The sequence below is a fragment of the Erigeron canadensis genome, chromosome 2 (genome assembly GCF_010389155.1).
Source record: "Erigeron canadensis isolate Cc75 chromosome 2, C_canadensis_v1, whole genome shotgun sequence".
Taxonomy (NCBI): domain Eukaryota; kingdom Viridiplantae; phylum Streptophyta; class Magnoliopsida; order Asterales; family Asteraceae; genus Erigeron; species Erigeron canadensis.
Window position 1 is genome coordinate 42,276,205 of NC_057762.1, and position 20,495 is coordinate 42,296,699.

General features: G+C 32.0%; 2 protein-coding genes across 3 annotated transcripts; both read left to right on the plus strand.

Moving 5' to 3' along the window:
• The first annotated feature begins 204 nt into the window (after positions 1–204).
• On the plus strand, positions 205–1,221 carry LOC122588298. Its single transcript, XM_043760412.1, has one exon. The coding sequence runs from the start codon at positions 205–207 to the stop codon at positions 1,219–1,221; it is 1,017 nt and encodes a 338-aa protein (XP_043616347.1).
• Positions 1,222–15,272: 14,051 nt separating this feature from the next.
• Positions 15,273–18,362, plus strand: LOC122587207. Of its 2 annotated transcripts, XM_043759311.1 has the most exons (9): positions 15,273–15,532; positions 15,970–16,339; positions 16,609–16,642; positions 16,780–16,977; positions 17,059–17,148; positions 17,235–17,300; positions 17,385–17,476; positions 17,866–17,913; positions 18,008–18,362. In XM_043759311.1, the coding sequence occupies exons 2-9, from the start codon at positions 16,077–16,079 to the stop codon at positions 18,123–18,125; spliced, it is 909 nt and encodes a 302-aa protein (XP_043615246.1). In that variant the 5' UTR covers positions 15,273–15,532; positions 15,970–16,076; the 3' UTR covers positions 18,126–18,362. The 2 variants fall into 2 exon arrangements, with proteins under 2 accessions (XP_043615246.1, XP_043615245.1); XM_043759310.1 differs by lacking the exon at positions 15,273–15,532 and having other exon boundaries at positions 15,766–16,339.
• The last annotated feature ends 2,133 nt before the right edge of the window (positions 18,363–20,495 follow it).

Sequence of the window (20,495 nt, forward strand, 5' to 3'; positions counted from 1 at the left end):
CTAACAAATTTATAAACCAACCGCATCAAACTTTGAAGCGGTCTAGTATAAAGTTATAGGTTTTGGCTTATGACTCATAGAAAGAGATAGGTTGCGTATTTAAATCGATTTATTTACTCTTATTATAGAATGACGGATCAGCATCATGAAGAGAAAGAACACGATTGACATGACGAAGAGGAAGTTACCTTCCCGGAAAATAGCATGGACATTTCCGACCAAATTGGAAGGGCGTTGGAGAAATACACTCCACTTTTACTTAAAAGGCTAAACCAAACAATGGAAGGGGCTATGAATGATCATATAGCCCAGATGATTAGAGAGGAGGTGGCTCTAAATGTTCAACGGGAATTTGAAAAGAGAGATGGAAAAGGGAAGGGTAAGAAGGACAATGAAGATGAGGAGGTGGAAGTAAAGGGGGAGAAGTTCCACAAGAAGAAGTTCTCTTTTAAGGATTTTGATGTGTGTCACCCTCCTGAATATCATGGTGACCGCAACCCCATTGTTTGTACCAGATGGGTGTCGGAGATTGAAGGGTCTTTTCGCACCAGTCAATGCCCTGAAGATCTTAAAGTGGTGTATGCTGTGAGCATGTTGAGGGATAAAGCAAAGAGATGGTGGGACAATTTATTGTTGGTGAAGAAGGGAGCACTTGATAGCGTGGATTGGCCTGAGTTCAAAGCCATGTTCTATAAAGAATTTAGATCAGAGGCGGAGGTGACTAGGTTGAGGAGTGAATTCCTCAATGATTCTCAAGGAACCCTTAGTTTGACGGAGTTTCGTGCCCAATTTCTTGATAAGGCACAATTCTGTCCCGAGTTTTTAGAGAATGAGCAATTGATGAAGAAGCAGTTTTATATGAAGTTGAAGAAGAGACTGAGGGAGAGGATTAGTTTACGTCAAATGGAGTCTTTCTCCATGTTGTGTGATGTGGCTCGAGATTACGAGATCGAGCAAACTAGAGTTGACGAGAATGAGGTGAATAGAAAGTATGATGGGGATAATTCACCGAATAAAAGGTTTAAACAAGATGGTGCTTCCGGTAGTAATACCTTTAGAAGAAATGCTCCCTTTTGCAAAACTTGCAAGAGAAATTATCATGGCTCGTGTAGGGAGAAAGCTTGTTACAACTGTGGGAAGACGGGCCATGTGGTCGAGATTGTAGATCGAAGCCCCATAAGCCCCTCATTTGCTTTAAGTGTTTTGAAGAGGGACATATGAATAGTTCGTGTCCTAAGCTAACCGAAGAAGAGAGACAAGAAGAACGAAGGAGAGAAGCAGAAAGAAAGAATGCATTGGCACACGGTAATCAACGGGGGAGGTCCTTCCAACTTACCGTGGAGCAAGCTAAGAACGCTGATGACGTGGTTACAGGTACCTTTCTTATGTATAATGTGCCTATGCGAATTCTTTTTGACTCCGGAGCGAATAGATCATTTGTTGCAACTAGGATGATTCATGTTATTCCTATGTCTAAATCGAGTCTAGATCATACCTTACAAGTTGAGGTCGGGAACGGGAGGACGGAGATAGTAAGAGATGTATATAAAAATTGTGAAATCAAAATTGTTACGGAATCCTTCCAAGCTAACTTAATTCCCTTCCCAGTGGGGCATATGTATAAAAAAAAAAAAAACCTTTCGTGATTTCAAGTTATCGAGTCTTGTCGTTTCATCTACTCCAAGATAGGGCCCCCGAAATGCAATGTACTATTAATGGCGAAGAGTTTACGAAGGAATATTATCTAGCTGACGGTATTTATCCTTAATGGGTCACACTAGTCAAGTCTTTTAAATGCCCGATGGACGCAAAGACTACAAAGTTCAAGCACTACCAAGAGGCTGCAAGAAAGGATGTCGAACGAGTTTTCAGGGTGCTTCAAGGTCGTTGGGCAATCCTTAAACAAAATGCCCGCCCGTATTCGGTGAACAAGATAAAACGTATGATGTATGCCCGTGTCATTCTACACAACATGATTGTTCAATACAACGGTAACACAATTTCCGACCTTGAGGAGGTTTATTTGTCCGATCCAACTAATATGCCAAGACGTACGTAGGATGAAAGGGTTGCAACTCAAATGCGAGTCATCGGAGAGATACGTGATAGAAGGACGTACCATCGACTTCGCAATGCTCTAGTAGATCATGTTTGACACCTTCCGGAAAATTACCGTCAACGTTGATTTTTTTATTATGTCTACTTTCGTAATTTTTATTTTGTAGTATTAGGATCTTAACTTTTTTAATAAGTGTTGTAATGTTAGTTTAATAAGTGTTGTAATGTTTTATTTAATAATAAAAGTATTTATTTGAATGGTGTTTTGTTAATTAAAAAAATATAAAAGAATTGATGATGTGACAAAGAAGTCCGAAAGAATCTTGTCTCATAGGCAGGGAGAGTACTGAGGGGAGTCCTGCTGACATGGCAGTCCGGACTCCCAAGGACTATCCTCCTTATAAGGAAAGGCCTGAGTAGCCAATGAACTTGAGAAAGTGGATCAGAGGTTTGAATTAGAACATTGTCTCACCATCGAAAGTTTGATTTAAGTAGCCAATTGAATGCAAGTTTTTGGCACATTCCCTTACCATCTCAAGTAAATTTCTGGCAACCTTACCCAAAAAAGGTGTGTAGATTGAGGAGTTTGAATCAGAAAAATGGAGTTGCTTTACAGATCGATATTAACAAAGATGATGTGAAAGAAAATGTGGATATTAATGAGAATATCGCTTTACAAATCCATCTCTAAATATCGATTTGGGTTGCAAAATCGATTATACAGATCAATGATTTCCAACATATAGATCAATCGTTATACAGCCTCAACCTTATTCTGACTCCTACTAGGGCAATCAGGTTCAAGTTAAGCCCGAACAGCTTAGTTTTCCACTTCTCTTCCGACACAAGCTTCTTTGCCAAACCTTCCCCATCAACAGGAAATCTAGTAAGAAAGGCAAGGGTTCTCAACCACGGGAAGGGGGGAGGAAATCGATATTAATATCGATTATACATATAGATCTATATTAGTTTCCATATTCTCCAACTTCAATATATATATGCTTTCTGCTAAAGAGAATAAACCATTAAACCATTTTTCAGGCGTAATAGTGGGTGTTTGAGCTGAACCAAGTTTTTCCGTCAAGTGCGCGGCGCAGTGAGGTGCCCTCAATCAGAGAAGAAAAGAGAGAAAGGGGATATGAAGATGATGATAGTAAGTAATAGAAATCTTGTATGTATATGTGATGGTGAATGTGTGTATAAATTTGGGATGTTTGCATCTTGAAAGTGATAATGTACACGTGGGAATTTTTTTAGGGTGTAACTGGCTAATAAATGTCCGCATAAGCATAAATCGGTCGTGACCCCATAATAGGTATTTTAGTCGTTTTCTAGATTCAAATAGACCTTTTTTTCGAACCCCAAAAAAAGTTTAAGTGACAAGTTGAAGCACTTTCCAAGTAATTAACCATTTATATATATACATACATACATACATACATAGGGAAAAGAGAATATAAAGTTGTTCGGCACCTAAGCTTAGGTGTGAAACCCCTCACATACTAATATTTTACTATTTATTGTTTAATGAATAAATGCATGGGCCCCCATGATTTTTATGGATTAAAAAAACAATATGTGAGTGTTCTACACCTAAGCTTAGATACCCGACAGCTTTATATTACCATCTCCATATATATATATATATATATATATGAGTCCATCTCATTCATCCATATCCACTGGATGAAATGAATTAATGGATATATGATAGATTTTAAGAAATTTATCGCTAAAGATACATCAAACTTCAATGAAGCATTTTCGAGATTAATTAGATGTAAGAATTGTAAGGTTAAGGTAAACATCTCATTAGTTAATTGGTTTGTGAATAAATATATGCAATTAGTTTGATCGTTGAGCCATCAATATGAAGTTCTTATGTTTCATGTGGATATTATAGAGTTTTTTTTCAAAGTAGTGTAACGAGAAAAATTATTTACCAAAATAGTGTAGTTTCAAAAATATTTACCAAAATAGTATAATTTCATAAAAAAAAATTTCTTTTTCCACTACCCCTTCAATTGTTTAATCTATTTTGTTAATCAAACAATATACATAAGTTAGCATTTAGATAGATGAACAATAATTTCAGATCAAATAAGATATAAGTTTAAAGTTTTATTTCATTATAATTTTTTAAATAAAAGCATATGGAATAAACTTTATTAATTTGATTATAATCGACATAACTAACAAAACAAGTTTGTTTTTTTTGGATATTTTCTTGAAGAAATAAAAAAAAACACTAACACAAGTTATCTATGAAAGTACGCAACAATTATATATGTTCTCGCAAATATCTAAAATACTGCTTTTATTTGAAAATAGTTAAACATCAAAACAAAAGCAAATTTAAAAAACACACTGGTGGATAAACAGACTAACCTTAAGTGAGCTCCAAATCATATTTAGAGAAACAAAATGAACGTATGTGGTATGAAATACAAAATTACTCATTGAATCAACTCCAAATATGGTACGATAATTAATCAATATAACTTTCAAAATGGCATGACACATGAAATCTGTCGTAGAGGTCGATCTACCAACATTGATACAAATTTGATGTTTTTTTGAGTTGGGTTTAATGGCAAATTCAAATTTAATCATGTAAAGAGAGCTTTTATTTTAAACTATACTAGTTTGGTAAATATTTTTAAAACAATACTAATTTGATAAATAAGTTTACACACTACACTAGTTTGGAAAAAAACTCGAATATTATGAGTCAAATTATCGATCTACTTGGACATTATCTGTCAAGCATCATGTAACAACAAATTATCATTATCATTAACTACTATTCTGATACATATATCAAAAAAATAGAAAAAACTCCATCTCCTTGCGGTATTCAAATCAATATTTAAGATTATCGATTTAAAATATGTATAGCCAGCCGTAGCCCGTAGGTATGCATATATTATATCCAATCCAATAAAGAAGCATGCAAACAATTTGTCCATCCGTAGTATAGAACGAAAACTAGATTTTTGTTCCGTGTATAATACAGGGCTTACAGACTTATCAATATTTGATGTTAATTTATTATAGTTTAAAATTTAATATACTATTTTGAGTAATCAAAAATTGATTAATATATCAAAACTTTGAGTTTTATACTGAAATTTTTTCTAAAAATATTTTCATCGTAGTTGTTTACCTGACATGTTTAACGATCTTGAATATTACAAAATATAATATGTTCATCAAAGTTGTAAACTGTGACATACTTAGTGATATTTGGCCATTACAAAAAATCATAATAGGTTACTATCTTTTTATTTGCTTTATTGTTACATGTGGTGTATTATATTCTTAATTTACACTATTAGAAATAATATTTTATCTTTAGGTGAAAGATATCTTAAATATTTCAATTAGAATATGAAAATGGTATATGTTTTTTCCTATAATGAATTATATTTTTATATGTTTTTTTTATATGCGTCAGGACAATTACTAAACACTTTAATAGAAAATAATAATATAGTTATTAATATATTTACATTAAATTTCATCTATTTTGAATTAATTATTTTTTATTTGATATATATCAGTTATTATTCCATCGGATAAATATAAGCTATTATTGTATCGTGTATATATATATATTAGCTATTATTATTATTTATTTATTATATTAAAATTGTTAAGTAAAAAGTATATATTTGTGATGGAAAACAAAAAAGTGTAAATTAAAGTCAAAATTGAAAACAAAAGTCAAATTTAAAAAATCGAGAGTTGTGATTGATTGATAAGTTATTAGAGCAACTGTGTTTTAGTATAATAAGAGATGAGTTCTGGTCCTGGTATAAATAAGCCCAATACATAACCGATAGCCCTCTTATATAAGAAAGTCTTTTTTTCAAAAGACCAAGCCCATGGGCCGATTTAATATGACTTTCACTTTTATTTGGCTGGGTAGAACCGTAGAAATTGTGTTTTTTTTAGAAGATAGGAATAATTTAAAAAAATTGCTTGCGCCAAGATTTAAAAGTGCACCTCGTTAAGAAATATATGAATCGAAGAACAAAAGGATGACAGTAGTTAGTTAGGGTTCAACAAGGAACAAAATCCAGTTGTCATTACTGCGTTTTTTCTTTTTAAATTGCAGTTTATTTTTCATTTTTTTTTAATGGCAGGTGCACTTACTGGTTATGAAGACGGTGAAGCCGAGTGTCACTCGAAGTTATGCAAAAGAAGTATAATTTCGTTCTTTTATTCAATTATGCTTACTACTTGAAAGCTGAAAAAGTGGTGTATATGTTTAGCCATTTATTTATCTTGTATTACTTAATATTGTCATGTCATTATCTCTACAAACATCCGATTTTAGGGCTTTTCGCAGCCATTAAATCGATTCTGAAGAGCAGGAACGTTCTGTTTCCAAATTCCACTTGACTCAAAAATATATTTGGCTCTGGATTCAACTTAAGATAAGTTTAGCTCGAGACGAGATTGCTTACATTTATAAGTATATACAAACATTAATTGATCAATAGGAAAATTGCATAAAAAATGTATCAAACTTGACTTGATTTTTTATTGTATGTATCCAACTTAAAAAAACTTTTATTAACCTTTATATTTTTGATGTTAAATGTATGTGATCACTTATACTTGTAAATCATTGTCATGTCATATCGCCTCATCGGTTTGACGATACAACTTCTATGGTGGACAAAATACTTGTTTCGTGATAAATGGATACATACAAATCTACAGTAGCAATGGATTAAAATATTGATACATACCCTAAATGTTTTAACATTTGGATACATACATATAGCAAAACAAGAAAATTTTTTATACATTTATATATATTTTTTTTACCTAAAGAAGGTATCCTTGGTTAATCTTAGACACAATATTTTGGAAAGACGAAAAAGAGGCTGCGGATGTCCGTGCTCATTGAATTCATATCAAGATGACAAGCCTTCAGTTTTTTATGTCTTTGCGTAGATGAGGATAGCCATGGGTGCATTTTTCCCCCCTCTGCTTGAATATTCTGCCTGCATTTGACCTATGAACAGACATTAGTTTATATTCGAAAAACTTTTACAATGCTAATTTATTTGATCATCTAACGGGTTTTCCTTTAGTGGCTTCAAATTCATTATTGTTTCATGTTTTGGGCCCTCAGGATCTGAATGACTGTATGAAGCACATTCTGAGATGGCATGAAGAATTTGGTCACTGTATTTTTTTAAAGGTGTGTGAAAATTATGCAACCTTAATTGGTATCATAAGCAGCTATGATTTTCAGCAATTATTTTGTTTCTGAGTCTAAATGGACCAACTTATTAATGTATGAAAATTATTAGTAAATGGTTAAACTTTTTCCTAGGTATGTTATATGTTAATAACATGTTGAAACTTACATACATTCAAACTACTGGTTGTCATATGATATGAGACATATATGTAGATCATATGAACCATGACTTAACCACCTAAGATATTATACATATAATATCAGCTGCTCATGTGTTTCTTGTGTGCTTGTTGATTATATTGTTATTAGAGGCCTACTTTTTTGGTGGTTTAAGAAACGTCCTGCAACTTCAAGTTTTCCTTTTTTGAGGCGCTGCTACCATGTAATAGAGGGGTTAAATTTATCACAATAAGAGTTTGTACATTAAGCTTTATGGTTTAATAATGCCGTCTAGTGTACATGTTACATAATGTTTTCTAGAAGTATAAAGCCAGAGGTGAGTGAAATCTTGCATCTATCATTCATCCTTAAATGTAAATTACAAAATTAGTCTAAAGTTTTTGTGATATATGGTATTTTGTGATCATCTGCTTATGGTTTTCTACTTTTGGGGGGGGGGGGGGGGGGGGGGGGGGGGGGGGGGGGGGGGGGGGTTTGTTTAGTTTATTGTTTGCTAGCACATTATGTCCTGTTTTCTTGTTCCGGGTCATCCAATTACTTAAATATGCTAGAATATTTTAAGTATTTTGCGTTAAGTACTTGTGTAGCTAGTCTGGTACATTGCACAAAACATATGAACTGATTGCCAACCTGTTTGTCTTTCTTAAAATATACTGTTGATTGAGCTATTTAGCATCTATATTCTATCCCATGTGTAGCGTTCTTTTAATTACCTCCTCTTTTCTGTGATTTTTGCTCACTATTTTCGGTTAAGCTTAGGTTTGCTCCTCATATATAAATAACATAAACAAGCCTGTCGGTAACAAAAGTTAGTGTTATATTATGGTTACCCTACAGGGAAAGTTATCTACCATTGAATGTGTTGGGATTCTTTAACAACGCAAATACTCTTTAGTATATAAACATTTCTTATGAAATTGTGAAATATAAACCTGTGTGATTAATTTGCAGAACTCTTTGGTTTTGGCTGCTCTCTGATTACCAGCATTAATAATGTTGTTTACCATGAAACCCAAAGGTATGCCTTTTTCTCCTAGCAATTTATGTTTTCAAACATGTTTTTATATGCTTTTTAGCCCTGATTAAAACTGAAATGCTATGATTTTGTCTGCATAGCATTTATGCATATATGCGAGATTTTGCTTTGAGAAATTGTAGTAGCGTGCCGTTTCTAGAATCTAGATGTCATAAGTAAATCGTAAAAAACTAGACAGTATGTCTATTCTATACATACATTGCTCATCTGCTTCTTTGATATTTTTGGTGTGTGTCTTGTTCAAGCATATGAATGTTACATGAGTTGGTTTTCCCAATTTGTTTTGACCACCCAGATAAACCGGTTGAAAATAAAAGGTTGTCGCTTCATGATATGATTGGTCTAACCGGGGTCCGGGGGCCTCATGAACCGTGTGGGTTCGTGGTCATTGTGGTGGTTCAGTTTGGTAAGAAGAAGAATGAAAATGAATTATAACTTAAAAGTGAAGGTCTCTTAGATAAAAATAAATAAATAAATAATTCATTCACAATTTCAGGACTTGTGTTGTGATTTGCATTTTAGATTCATGTTTTAAGTGCTTATTTCTAGATGTACAGCTTTAATATCACACACCAATATTTCTATCTCTTTTGCATGCAAATGTGATGATCAACTGATCATATATATAGGTACCCCACAACCTATACAGAAAAGGACCACATGTTATGTTTAAAGTTAAATTTTCGTTTTAATTGTTGTCATATTAACTAGGTGTTATTTTGAAACTGTTATATAATGTTAGATCGTTAGTTAGCTATAACAGGAATCCTTCATTTCCAGTAGCCTTCCTTATTTGGGAAAAATAAGGTTTTACACTATACCTGGTATTAATTGACTTGTAGGTTTATTTCACTTAGCGCAACAAATTAATATGATACCACTTTTAAATGTCACTTTTATTAGACTTAGCAGGCCACTCTGAAGTCTGAACAAGGTCTTTCACTATGGTCTTCTTGGCTAGGGGTATTTGTATGTAGTTTAGTTACTAAGGCTATCTCCAATGCTAAGGATGCCCTTAGGTATTCTTGAGCTGCCAGATCATATCCTTACAAATTTTTATACATCCTTAAAAATCCTTCATATCTTATAATATATCTCCAACCATACAAACATCCTTACATATCTTTTTACCTCCACTAAAAACAAAAATATATTAGGTAAAGACAAGTAAGGGCATACTTCAAAAAATTCTTAGTTTTGAACAAGTTTCAACGACAAATGATATCTAAGGGCACCCAAGGGCACCCATTAGAGATAAGCCTAATAACCGCCTCTGTGATCTCTCCATTTTTTACTATCCGTCTTTTGTTGGAAATTTTTGCATGATACCTCCTTGTAAGAATAAATTAATGACATAAACCATCCCTCAGTCAATTAAATGACTAAATTAGCCTCTTTTCAATATTTTAATACTTAATACAAAGATTTTAAGTAAGAGAAGCGCAAAAATAGCAAAAGCATAGATGTAACTATGTAAGGTTGTAGATTTTTTTTAATGTAATGAGTTTTGTTGTTCTTAATATAAATCAGTGTAACCGTATTCCTCTTAAATATATTAGCTTTGTAGCAACTAGCAAGTTTTTTTCTTTTGATAGTTTTATGTTTTTTGGCTTCACATGTAGTTTAACGTACTAATAAAGAAAATCTCCCCCTATTAATTATTTCTGTCTTTGAAATATCTAATTTGCCCTTGGACATTTTTAATTCCCATAATACCCTCTCCACCCTAAAATCAGGCACGCTCTAACCATTATCCCTCTTTTGTAACCCGTAATTTTGTTAACGCTGGCTGATATGGAAATTACTACCATCAACCGCTGTCACTTTCGCCCACACCGCAGTATACCGCCGCTGCATCGTGCGGGTATCCATCTAGTGTAGTTTAACGGATAAAACAAACCATAACTCTTAGAAAAAAAAAAGTCTAAAACTACAAGCATACGGAAAAAAAATCACCCCTATTTAAAAGTTTTCCTCCACCCTAAAATCACGCACGCTCTAACCATTATCCCTCTTTTGTAACCCGCAATTTTGTTAACGCTGATATGGAAATTACTACCATCAACCGCTGTCACTTCCGCCCACCACTACAGTATACCGCCGCTGCATCGCGCGGGCATCCATCTAGTGTAGTTTAACGGATAAAACAAACCATAACTCTTAGAAAAAAAAAGTCTAAAACTACAAGCATACGGAAAAAAAATCACCCCTATTCGAAAAGTTTTAGATAAAAGTAAATGTGAAATCGTTCCTCTCCCAACTTAGGTGAACAACCATTTCACACCTGATTTTAAAAAAAAAATATTTTTAATAAAATAAATATATATATAAAGAGAAAAATGAATAATCTTCCTAACTCATCCTCTTAGAAATCCTCGCAACAATATGATCATGACACATGATGCAATTAAATGATGAAATTATGAGAGAGAATTAATTGATTACACTTGACATTGAGTTTAGGCCTTAAGATGGTTATTAGAAAGATGAGTTAGAAAGATTAATTATTTTTTATATAAAAAATATCTTTCACAATAAGTTGTGTACATTGCTCATCTTTAAAATATAAATGTCTACTCTTATATTTAAATGAGTGCTAAAAATATTGTGGTAAAAAAAATGAGAATAATCGTAAATAAAAATGTTGGAGTACATGGTAATAAAAATGAAAATTTTCTATTATGTATTAACTATTAAAATATTGAAAGAGGGTACTTTAGTAATTCAAATTGGACAGGGGACGGTTTGTGTCATTACTTTATCCTTACCGGGATGATTTATGCAAAATTTTCAACGAGAGATGGACAATGAAAAAAGTTAACAGATCACAAAGACGGTTTATGTAATTACCCTTAGATTTATTAGTATAAAACTTTCAAGATTAGTTATAATAAATAAAATATGTTTCGATCGGTTTTGGGAGGTAAACAAGTCAAACTTATATATCCTCGAGCTACTTGAAATTAACTCGTAAAATATTTGGAAAACCCACTTTGAATTAGTCGAGTCGAGCTCGTGAGTATATAAACTTTCGTGACGAGTTTGAGCGACTTGAGTAGATTTTTGAGTTGAGTTCAAATATCATAATATCCAACTCAAAAGTACCAAATCAACTTCAAAACTGTTGAATTGAGCTTAAAATCATTGACATCATACACTAGTTTTAATCAATATTATTAGGTTTAATAGGCTGATCAAGTAGAGTTGAGCTGAATCTTGAAAAATAAGGGTTGGTTAGGCCGAGTCAAGTTAAGATTCTAGCATCAAATTTGATAATCAAGTTTGAGTTCTAGTAGGACTTTTGACTTGGTTTAATTACACCTCTAACTTCATCTTGTTCCCTTTCTAAACAGTTTGTTTTTTATATTTATAATAATCATGTATCCAACTTTCCGAAGTTATCCATCTTTAATCGTTTGACATATTGTTGACCTAAATATGCTAAAAGTTATCTACCAATAAACTAAAACAGTATTGTAATATCCTTTGATCGACACATGACGTTGTATTAAAACGCCAAGTATCTTTTTAGTTATATTCATTAAAAAAATCTATTTAATTAATAGTTTATTTTTAATCTCATCTATCTGAATTAAACTACGATATCTGTCATAATAAGTTTATTATTAATTTATTGATAGATTAGTATACGAAACATATATATGATTAGCTAGGATTAAATATAGTATTTATAATGAATTTTAGATCTTCTACAAGTCCTCATTTGTTTCGTAGAGTAACTTTTTTAAAAATTAACCTCAAAATAATAATTTATAAATATATTAAAACACTAGATTATATCACGCACGCGGATATATATATCTACCAATAAACTAAAACATGATTGAGATGTACTTGAAACGACACGTGACGTAATATTTGATCGATACGTGTCATTTTAATTTATTTATTTTATTAAGTTAGTTTTTTTTAATTGTATATAGATTCAATTTCCTTATTAGACTTAAAATTAAACTCTAACTTTTGGCTAATAGATACAAAACACATCATAACATTATTTGATTGATCATTTTCTTATTAATAAAATTGTCTACTTTTCCTTCTCATTTCTTCAACTCATATTACTTATATTACTTAAGATTTCAAAATTTTGAGTTTACAATATAAAATCACAACGATATTTGTCGTCATCCACTATGTTTACAAGTTTCGATGTTGATGTGATTGTAAAAAATTAAGGTAAATCCAAAACTCTAACTAAACATATACGAGTATTATATTTATCATTAATGTTTATTATAATTTAGCTTCGATCATCGGTTTACTTAGACCACACTTTATTTCATACTCACCAATCATGTGTGAAACATATTCGAATTTATTTATAATACAATCTATATAATTAGGACTAGTTAGCTTTCAAACTGTGATTTTGATTTGATATTTTTTTAATATCTTCGGCCGCATAGTGTTTAAAAATCCAAGTAACATAAAAGAACAATTTCGTTGCATCACCATCGTAAGCAAACCTATATCGATTCATGTCATATCTAGGCCGGTCAACACAATTTTGTCGTCTTCTTTTTTTTTTCGTTCATATTTGGATTAAACAAATCTACTTTTTCAAAATAATATTTGCATTCTAGAAAAGAAATATAAATCGTTACTCGTTTTCCCAAAGCGAGTAATCTTTTCTGAACCTGAATTCAAACAACGATCGATAGTTGTGAAACAAATCTAGGCTATAAATCGTTCTGGATGTGATAAACAAAATGAAGTTTAGAAAGTTTATTAATTTTCAGAGCACATGATACAACTGTTCATGCATTGATGCATAGTCTTGGAAAGTCTGGATCGATGCAACACTGCTATAGCTAGCTGTGTGTCTACGCTTTCCTCGTAAGTTTCTACCAAGTCTTGCTCAGCAAGTTTTAAACATATGGCTAGGAATGCTTGTAACAAAAAGACTAATGGAGTTAGAAGTAAAAGTTTTTTTTCAAACGTCATATTATCTTATCATTTATTTTTAAGTTACATGAATATCTATATGACAAAACTTAAGACTATTACAAAAAGGAGAATAATTATCGTATCACAATTATTAATTAATGTACCACAATATACACATTATATAGTTGACTGTACAAGTTGGTAATGCGTAATAGTGGTACCTCCATCAATATAAATAGTACGAATATCACTTCCCCTACAAAAAGGGTTAATTGTCTATGTGGTTTGTCAGTTTTATAGTTTTCATCCCTAAGTTAACTTTTCGGCCGAAATCATCTTTGTGGTTTGTACTTCATCCCTAATTCTGTTAAGTCCCCCATGTGCAATTCATGTGAAAGACATTTTCAGCATTTCACTCCACTTATTCCCCTACTTTTAGTACCTATTTATACATCATCACAAATGTAAGAAATGGAAGTGGGACTCAAATATATGTGAAAATAAAATTTATTTAAGTATATTTACTGTTAATGGAGTTGGTAACTCATTGGTAAGTTCTTTGACTTTAGGATAATCTACTTAAATTCGAGTGTCACTCTTCACATTTATTATGATGCATTATTGAGGGGTTTTCGGAAGTCCTAATTTACATTCCTGTAATTTAGGAGTAATAGTAAGTTAAATTGTCGTTTAAAAAAAATTTAAAAAGATAATATGTAGAAGGTAAGAAGAAAATGAAATAAAACATAAACGGATGCGATTTTTTCGATTAAAGTAATTGTTTCCTAAACAAACATTATAAAAAAACTAGAGGAAAATAACAAAACAAACAGTTCCTACCTGAAAATAACTCCTTTTTTAGTGGGTGGTAAATAAAAAATGTAAATAATACGATTACTTCTCTTTTTGTTCTTCGTAAGAATAGTTTTTGCAAAGAAAGTGGAGACGGCAAATACTTTGCGTGTTTTTATCGGTGTGGGAATATTTGTACCAGAAAACTTAGAGGGTATCAGGGTATGGTCCAAGATGGTCATGTTACCACTTTAAAATCTCACATAAAATCAAATATAAAGCTATTTAAATAGAAGATCAAAGTTATGATGGACAAAAAAGTATGTTTATATGCAAATGATGAAAATATGTTAGATTCTTACATGTAAATGACTAAAGTGGATTATTTATGTCATCGATCAATTAAGCACTAGACTTTTATCTTTAATTACAACCAATGTTTCCCTTTCACAAAGGTTATAAAACAGTTTCTAACATATGTTTCAAATCATACTTGCAATCCTAATCCTAATCATGTATGACATCATATCTTTTATGTATAATTTCCTTTTCTTGTATAGATATAGTAATTTGATAAGCTTAGATATGTGATTTTTAGCTAGAAATAACATAGTCTAACTATCAACGAAGTCTTAAGAATTACGTAATTAATTAAATATTTAAGATATTCATAAATATAAATATGGTATTTAAAGATGTTGGTATGTTATAACTAATGGGCAATAGTATTTAAGATGTTTGTTGAAATTTGAAACTTTTTACCAAGAGTTTCCATAGAAATTTATTGTTTTAGATGAAAACTGTAATACTACAACAAGATATCAAACAATAAAAAGTTACATAATTTAAAAAATTAAATTACGGTTTTGTTTATACAAAGTCAGATATGGGGTACAACAACATATACCAAAATCCAACACAAAATCCACATTTTAAAGCATTTTGCATGATGGGCCCCTCACACTATCTCTTCACTTTCATGGAAAAACTCAGATGACAAACACCACCTCACCATTTGAAAAGAATAAAATAAATGCATGGGAGAAGCATATTGCATTGAGATTGTGACATAAGACCACAATACAAAACAGAGCTCTCTCTGTTTCCTAAACCATAATCTTTCTCATATAAAAACACCTTTAAAGCAGAAAGCTTATGCTCCAAGCACATCATCCCTCTCCCACCCTTTTTTTCAGTTATTAGTATTTTTTTTATATATAAATCTTGAAGAGGGTACATTACACTGTTTTAAAATAATATAAATACAAAAAATTATCTGAACCAAAGAAGCAAAGCATCTCTAGTTATTCTTGCATCCCTCCTTGCTTTCTCTTGTAAGTATCTCATCAGCTTTTCCTTTGCTTGCAATTAACAACTTCACATCTTTCCATTTTCTTTCTACATTTCTCACTTATTTAATCCATATCTTTCTGTGCAAATTCATTCCTAAAGTTTAGAATCTTGTGTTTTATGCTTCATTTCAGCCATTAATGAACATAAAACATGCATCAGTTTTTGTCTTTCTTAGTCTCCCTTCTTTGTTATATATCACCTGATCATCATAATCTCCTTTCTTGAACTTAATCTTTATTAAAGTTTCTTGCTTTCCCAAATTTTAGTTCATTCAAAACATTTAGACCACCATAATCTTCCCTATCTTTTTCATGTTTAGTAACCTTAGAAGAACACATTAATTGTTGGTCAATTTGGTTAATTACCTTAGAAGAACACATTGTTGCAACAACAAAAGAGATAATGGATTTCATAACAGGAGGGTCAAAGAACACTTGGCAGCCATCTTTGGGGCAAGATACAACAACCTCAAATTATTGGTTAAACTGGAGAGTGTTTTTAATATGTATATGGATATTGACTGCAATGGGTATGGCTTGTTATCTCATTACGAAATACGAAGGACCCGTGAGTCGAAAATTTAGAAGAAGAGAAGAAGAAGAAGGTAATGATAATAATGATGATTATGGAGGGGTGTTATATGATGATGAATTATGGAAGCCATGCTTGACAGGAATCCATCCAGCTTGGTTAATGACATTCAGAATATTTGCATTTTTTGTGCTATTGATTCTTATTATCCTAAATGCCATTGTTGATGGAGGCAGCATTTTTTACTACTACACTCAGTAAGTTATCAGTTCTTCAATTCATTCATTACTTTACCAATTTACCCATGTTACCATCAGGTGCAGAAAGAATCTTTCTTGAAGGTGTTTAAGTCATTTGTTTATGCTTGGATTTTTATTAGTTAATGTATAATTATAAGATTTTAATCACTTTTTGAAAGTAAAATATCAGAATGGCTTTATTCTGATTCTTCACTACTCTAATGAACTTTTTAAAACCTGTGATTTGCAACATTTTGATTCTGAAATTTCTATATGGTGTTTTGCAGATGGACTTTTACATTGATTACTATATATTTCGCGGTATGTTTCATACCCATCATCTGATTCTTTGCATACTTTCCCTTTATCTTTCTTTATTAAAGCTGTTTTGTTTCAACCTCTTTTTTTTTAATATTTACTTTCTTGCATTTGTGGTTTTTGTGTCTTTCTATGCACAGATCGGATCATTGTTGTCAATTTATGGCTGCAACCAATATCGTAACAAAGTTGGTGGTGACAGAAGTGAGGAATTCGACGAAGAGCATGCTGAAATTAGCAGTTTGCCAAATGGTTCCAAATTTGCAGGCCCAAATGATCAAAGATACCCTCGCCAAGTCGCTGGCTTTTGGGGTTACACTTTTCAGATCATATTTCAGGTATTAAAAAAAAAAAATTCAAAGAACACAAATAGAAAAGTTACTAAACAAGAAATGTCATGACGATATTCTGTTTTTCAGATGCAGGCAGGCGCAGTTGTGCTTACCGACTGTGTTTTCTGGTTTATCATAGTCCCATTTCTTGCCATTAAAGACTATAACTTGAATTTTGTAAGTACAACCCCTTGTTATTTGATTTGAAAACATGTAGTTTGTGTTTGTTTTTTGATTTTTTGTTCGCGGATTACATGGTGCAGTTCATAATAAATATGCATTCGATCAATGCTGTGTTTTTGCTTGGTGACACTGCGTTGAACAGCATGGTAAGTTGTTTTGCTTTATTTACATAGAAATTGACCTTGGACTTTTTCTTTTCGTTTATGACCCTTGAAAGTTTCCATTTTCAGCGTTTCCCCTGGTTTCGAATCGCATACTTTGTCCTTTGGACTTGCGTTTTTGTTGTTTTCCAGTGGATCGTTCATGCATGCATATACATCTGGTAAACTATCACCCTTTCTATTCCTCTGCCTACACATAACAAATTACGGGTAATCAGATGGTCATGTTCAGGTTGCGTAATGGGTCAAACAGAATGTGGTTGAAACTACATGTTGACCTGCAAATAGTTTGTTCTCCATTGTTTTTCTAAATATACATTGAAAGCTTTAGTTATGATTGCAGTTACTCTGGGAGCAATCCGCTTGACCCGTTTGACTTATACCCATTTTAAGTAAAAACATCTAGATGAATATTTGATCAACCTATTCATAAGTAAAAGGGTCCAAAAAGCTACCTTTAATAAAGATGGATGGAAATACTAGTCACGTATTACTCGTTTCGCTCATCAAGATCATTGCTAACATACTACGTATCAATTAAATCTAACAGGTGGCCTTATCCGTTTCTTGATCTCTCGTCTCCATTCTCTCCGTTATGGTAAGTTCACTTAGAACACAAAGTGAAGGTCTGTGCATATATGTGTCTTCACCAAAAAACTGCCTTCTAATCGTTGATATATGTATGTATGCAGGTACTTAACAGTGGCGTTATTGCAAGTGCCATGTTATGGAATTTTTGTACTAGTGATAAAACTAAAACATTGTCTATTGTCAAAATGGTTCCCCGATTCTACCCGATTCGTTCTATAATTTACCTGAATAACCGTGGTTTGACTTTCTAAAAAAGGAAAGTCTTCTTTCTAAAGACGATGGCGAATTATTATTAGAGATTGATGGAACTCCAAGATTTTCATGTGAGCCTGATAAAGTTGTTAGAATGTTAATAGCATTCCTAGAAAGTTTGGAATATAATTGTTTGCTGTAATTATACGTTATTATACACAAGTTTGGAGCATTATAGAAGGCATGTTTCTTGATCCTTTTCATTGTCATACCAAATAGTAACTTGTCTTGTATGTTTTATTGGATAATTGATTGATATAGGTGAAAAATGTGAAATTATCATATACAAAAACACATGCAAAAAGTGTCCTAAATCAGAAGAGTAACTTTTTTGATCAATTTCATTGTGAAATTTATGGGTTTTTCTTAAGACCATGGTCAAAAAGAAATTGCAGAATTGGGAACTTTACACTTTTCTGGTGCATCTGATTTTGAGCCAAAAAACCCCATTCAAAATGTTCTAAAACCCCACCATTTTAGAGCTTTAAGAAACATAGAATTCAATTAGATCATTATTGTTATCATGAGTTGAATTGCTAAAAGTTTATGGCACAAATTATTTCAAGTAACTGGGACACATTCCGAAAAGCAAATAAGCAAAATTGGAAGAAGATAAAGTTTGATATGTTGGTATGATTTTATGCATAATAAGTCTTGAACAAATGTGTTATCAAATCTGTTTACCTCTTACTAGTCATAGACTGTCTACATAAAAGCAATTGCTATCATATTCATCCAAGATTCTAAGGCATTGAACTTTAGGTGTGGGCATCTCCTTGTGCACCTAATGGGCCATAATAGAAGGCTTAGCCAGTACACCTTTTTTTTTTTTTTTTTTTTATGATACTTGTCCCATTTGATGAATTTTTCATTTTTTGCTAAATTTTGCATTTCATTTCATCTCAGCCGACAAAATTATATACACTTAGAACTAATTCAGTTTATGGGTTATTGGCCACATGCCACAGCTTCTATATGCTTTTTTGCACCAAGCTAGACATTTCAAAGTGGCCATCCACATCATGTGCTTCAATTTTGAAGTCTACTGGTTGGAGCCGCGAGATCTGCACTAGCATGAATAGTCATCTATAAAGGTAGTGCATGTATCCATCAATTTCAACAGCTTAATTGAACATGTATAGGACTTGAGATGGCCTCAAGCTCTGCACTATTGTCCAGGTTGTCCAGAAAGACAAGTCTTTAACTAAGATGAACAAGCCTAACTGGGTATCCTAAGGTATCTACAAGATTTATGCATGTATGTAAATTGGGAAAATGGTGAATCAAGTTATATATACAAGAATTTTATGCCTCCAAATTGTGGTCTATAAGAGCATCTCCAATGGTCAAGCTTTTTCTTAAAAGCTTTTTATAAAAAGTTTTTGATCAAATTGTTACTCAAATGGTAAAAGCTATAAAAAAAAGTCTTTCAAATATTGTTTAATAATAAAACTAAGAAGAAAGAGAGTGTCATAGTTCTCCAAAGACTTGAAGATGGTCAAGCTATTAGTAAAAAACTTTTCACTCCAATGGAGAAAAAGTGATACAAAAGCTTTTTTAAATAGTGAAAAGCTTTACAAAAAGCTTTTAAAAAACTACCATTGGAGATGCTCTAAGATAAGCTATCAATCGAATGGTAAACAAAGCATAAAAAAATAAAATAAAAAATGCAACATTATATTGTAAAACTTGTCAAAGAAAATGATAATTAACTTTTTTTTTTTCTAACATTGTTGATTGCACTTAGCGGCATGTCTCTTGATCGCTCGGTAGAGATCGACCACGTCACAAGCACAGTCAATCCGAGGGCATGACTGGCGGTGGAATTCTCACTACCGTTCTGAAGAAAACCAGCTAAATGCTAGAGAAAACCCTCATGCCTCACCAAATTGGTAAGGACTTCCCAATATGCCTACCATTCTCAAATAAAAAAATAAAAATACTAATTTCACAATATTTAAATGAGTATGTTAAAAATGAACTCTAAAATACCTCAGTCCCAAAAATCTTTTATCTAAATCTTAATATATATTAAAAGACAACTGACCTAACCTTAATTGACCAATTTTTTAAAATTAATTCAACACATGTCTAAATTAATTTACACATTTTGGTTTTTTCATCACCAATTTACCCTTTTAACCCAATTTAAAAATAAGTAATTTACAGTTTTTGGTTCTTCATCATTAATTTACACTTTTAACCATATTTAAAATTAGTTAATACTTATTACATAATGTTTATCTAATAACAAAATAATGCTAAAAAATAGAGAAGTTAAAACATTTGGATTGATACAAATTAATATTCATATCAATATTTTATTTTATATTATTA

Bases quoted from the DNA above. Each gene is read 5' to 3' on its own strand.
- LOC122587207 (XM_043759310.1), top strand. From the start codon at position 15,954: ATGGATTTCATAACAGGAGGGTCAAAGAACACTTGGCAGCCATCTTTG. The intron at 17,149-17,234 runs GTAAGTACAACC...TACATGGTGCAG, and splicing joins AAGACTATAACTTGAATTTT to TTCATAATAAATATGCATTC. The intron at 17,477-17,865 runs GTAAACTATCAC...TAAATCTAACAG, and splicing joins CATGCATGCATATACATCTG to GTGGCCTTATCCGTTTCTTG.
- LOC122588298 (XM_043760412.1), top strand. From the start codon at position 205: ATGGACATTTCCGACCAAATTGGAAGGGCGTTGGAGAAATACACTCCA.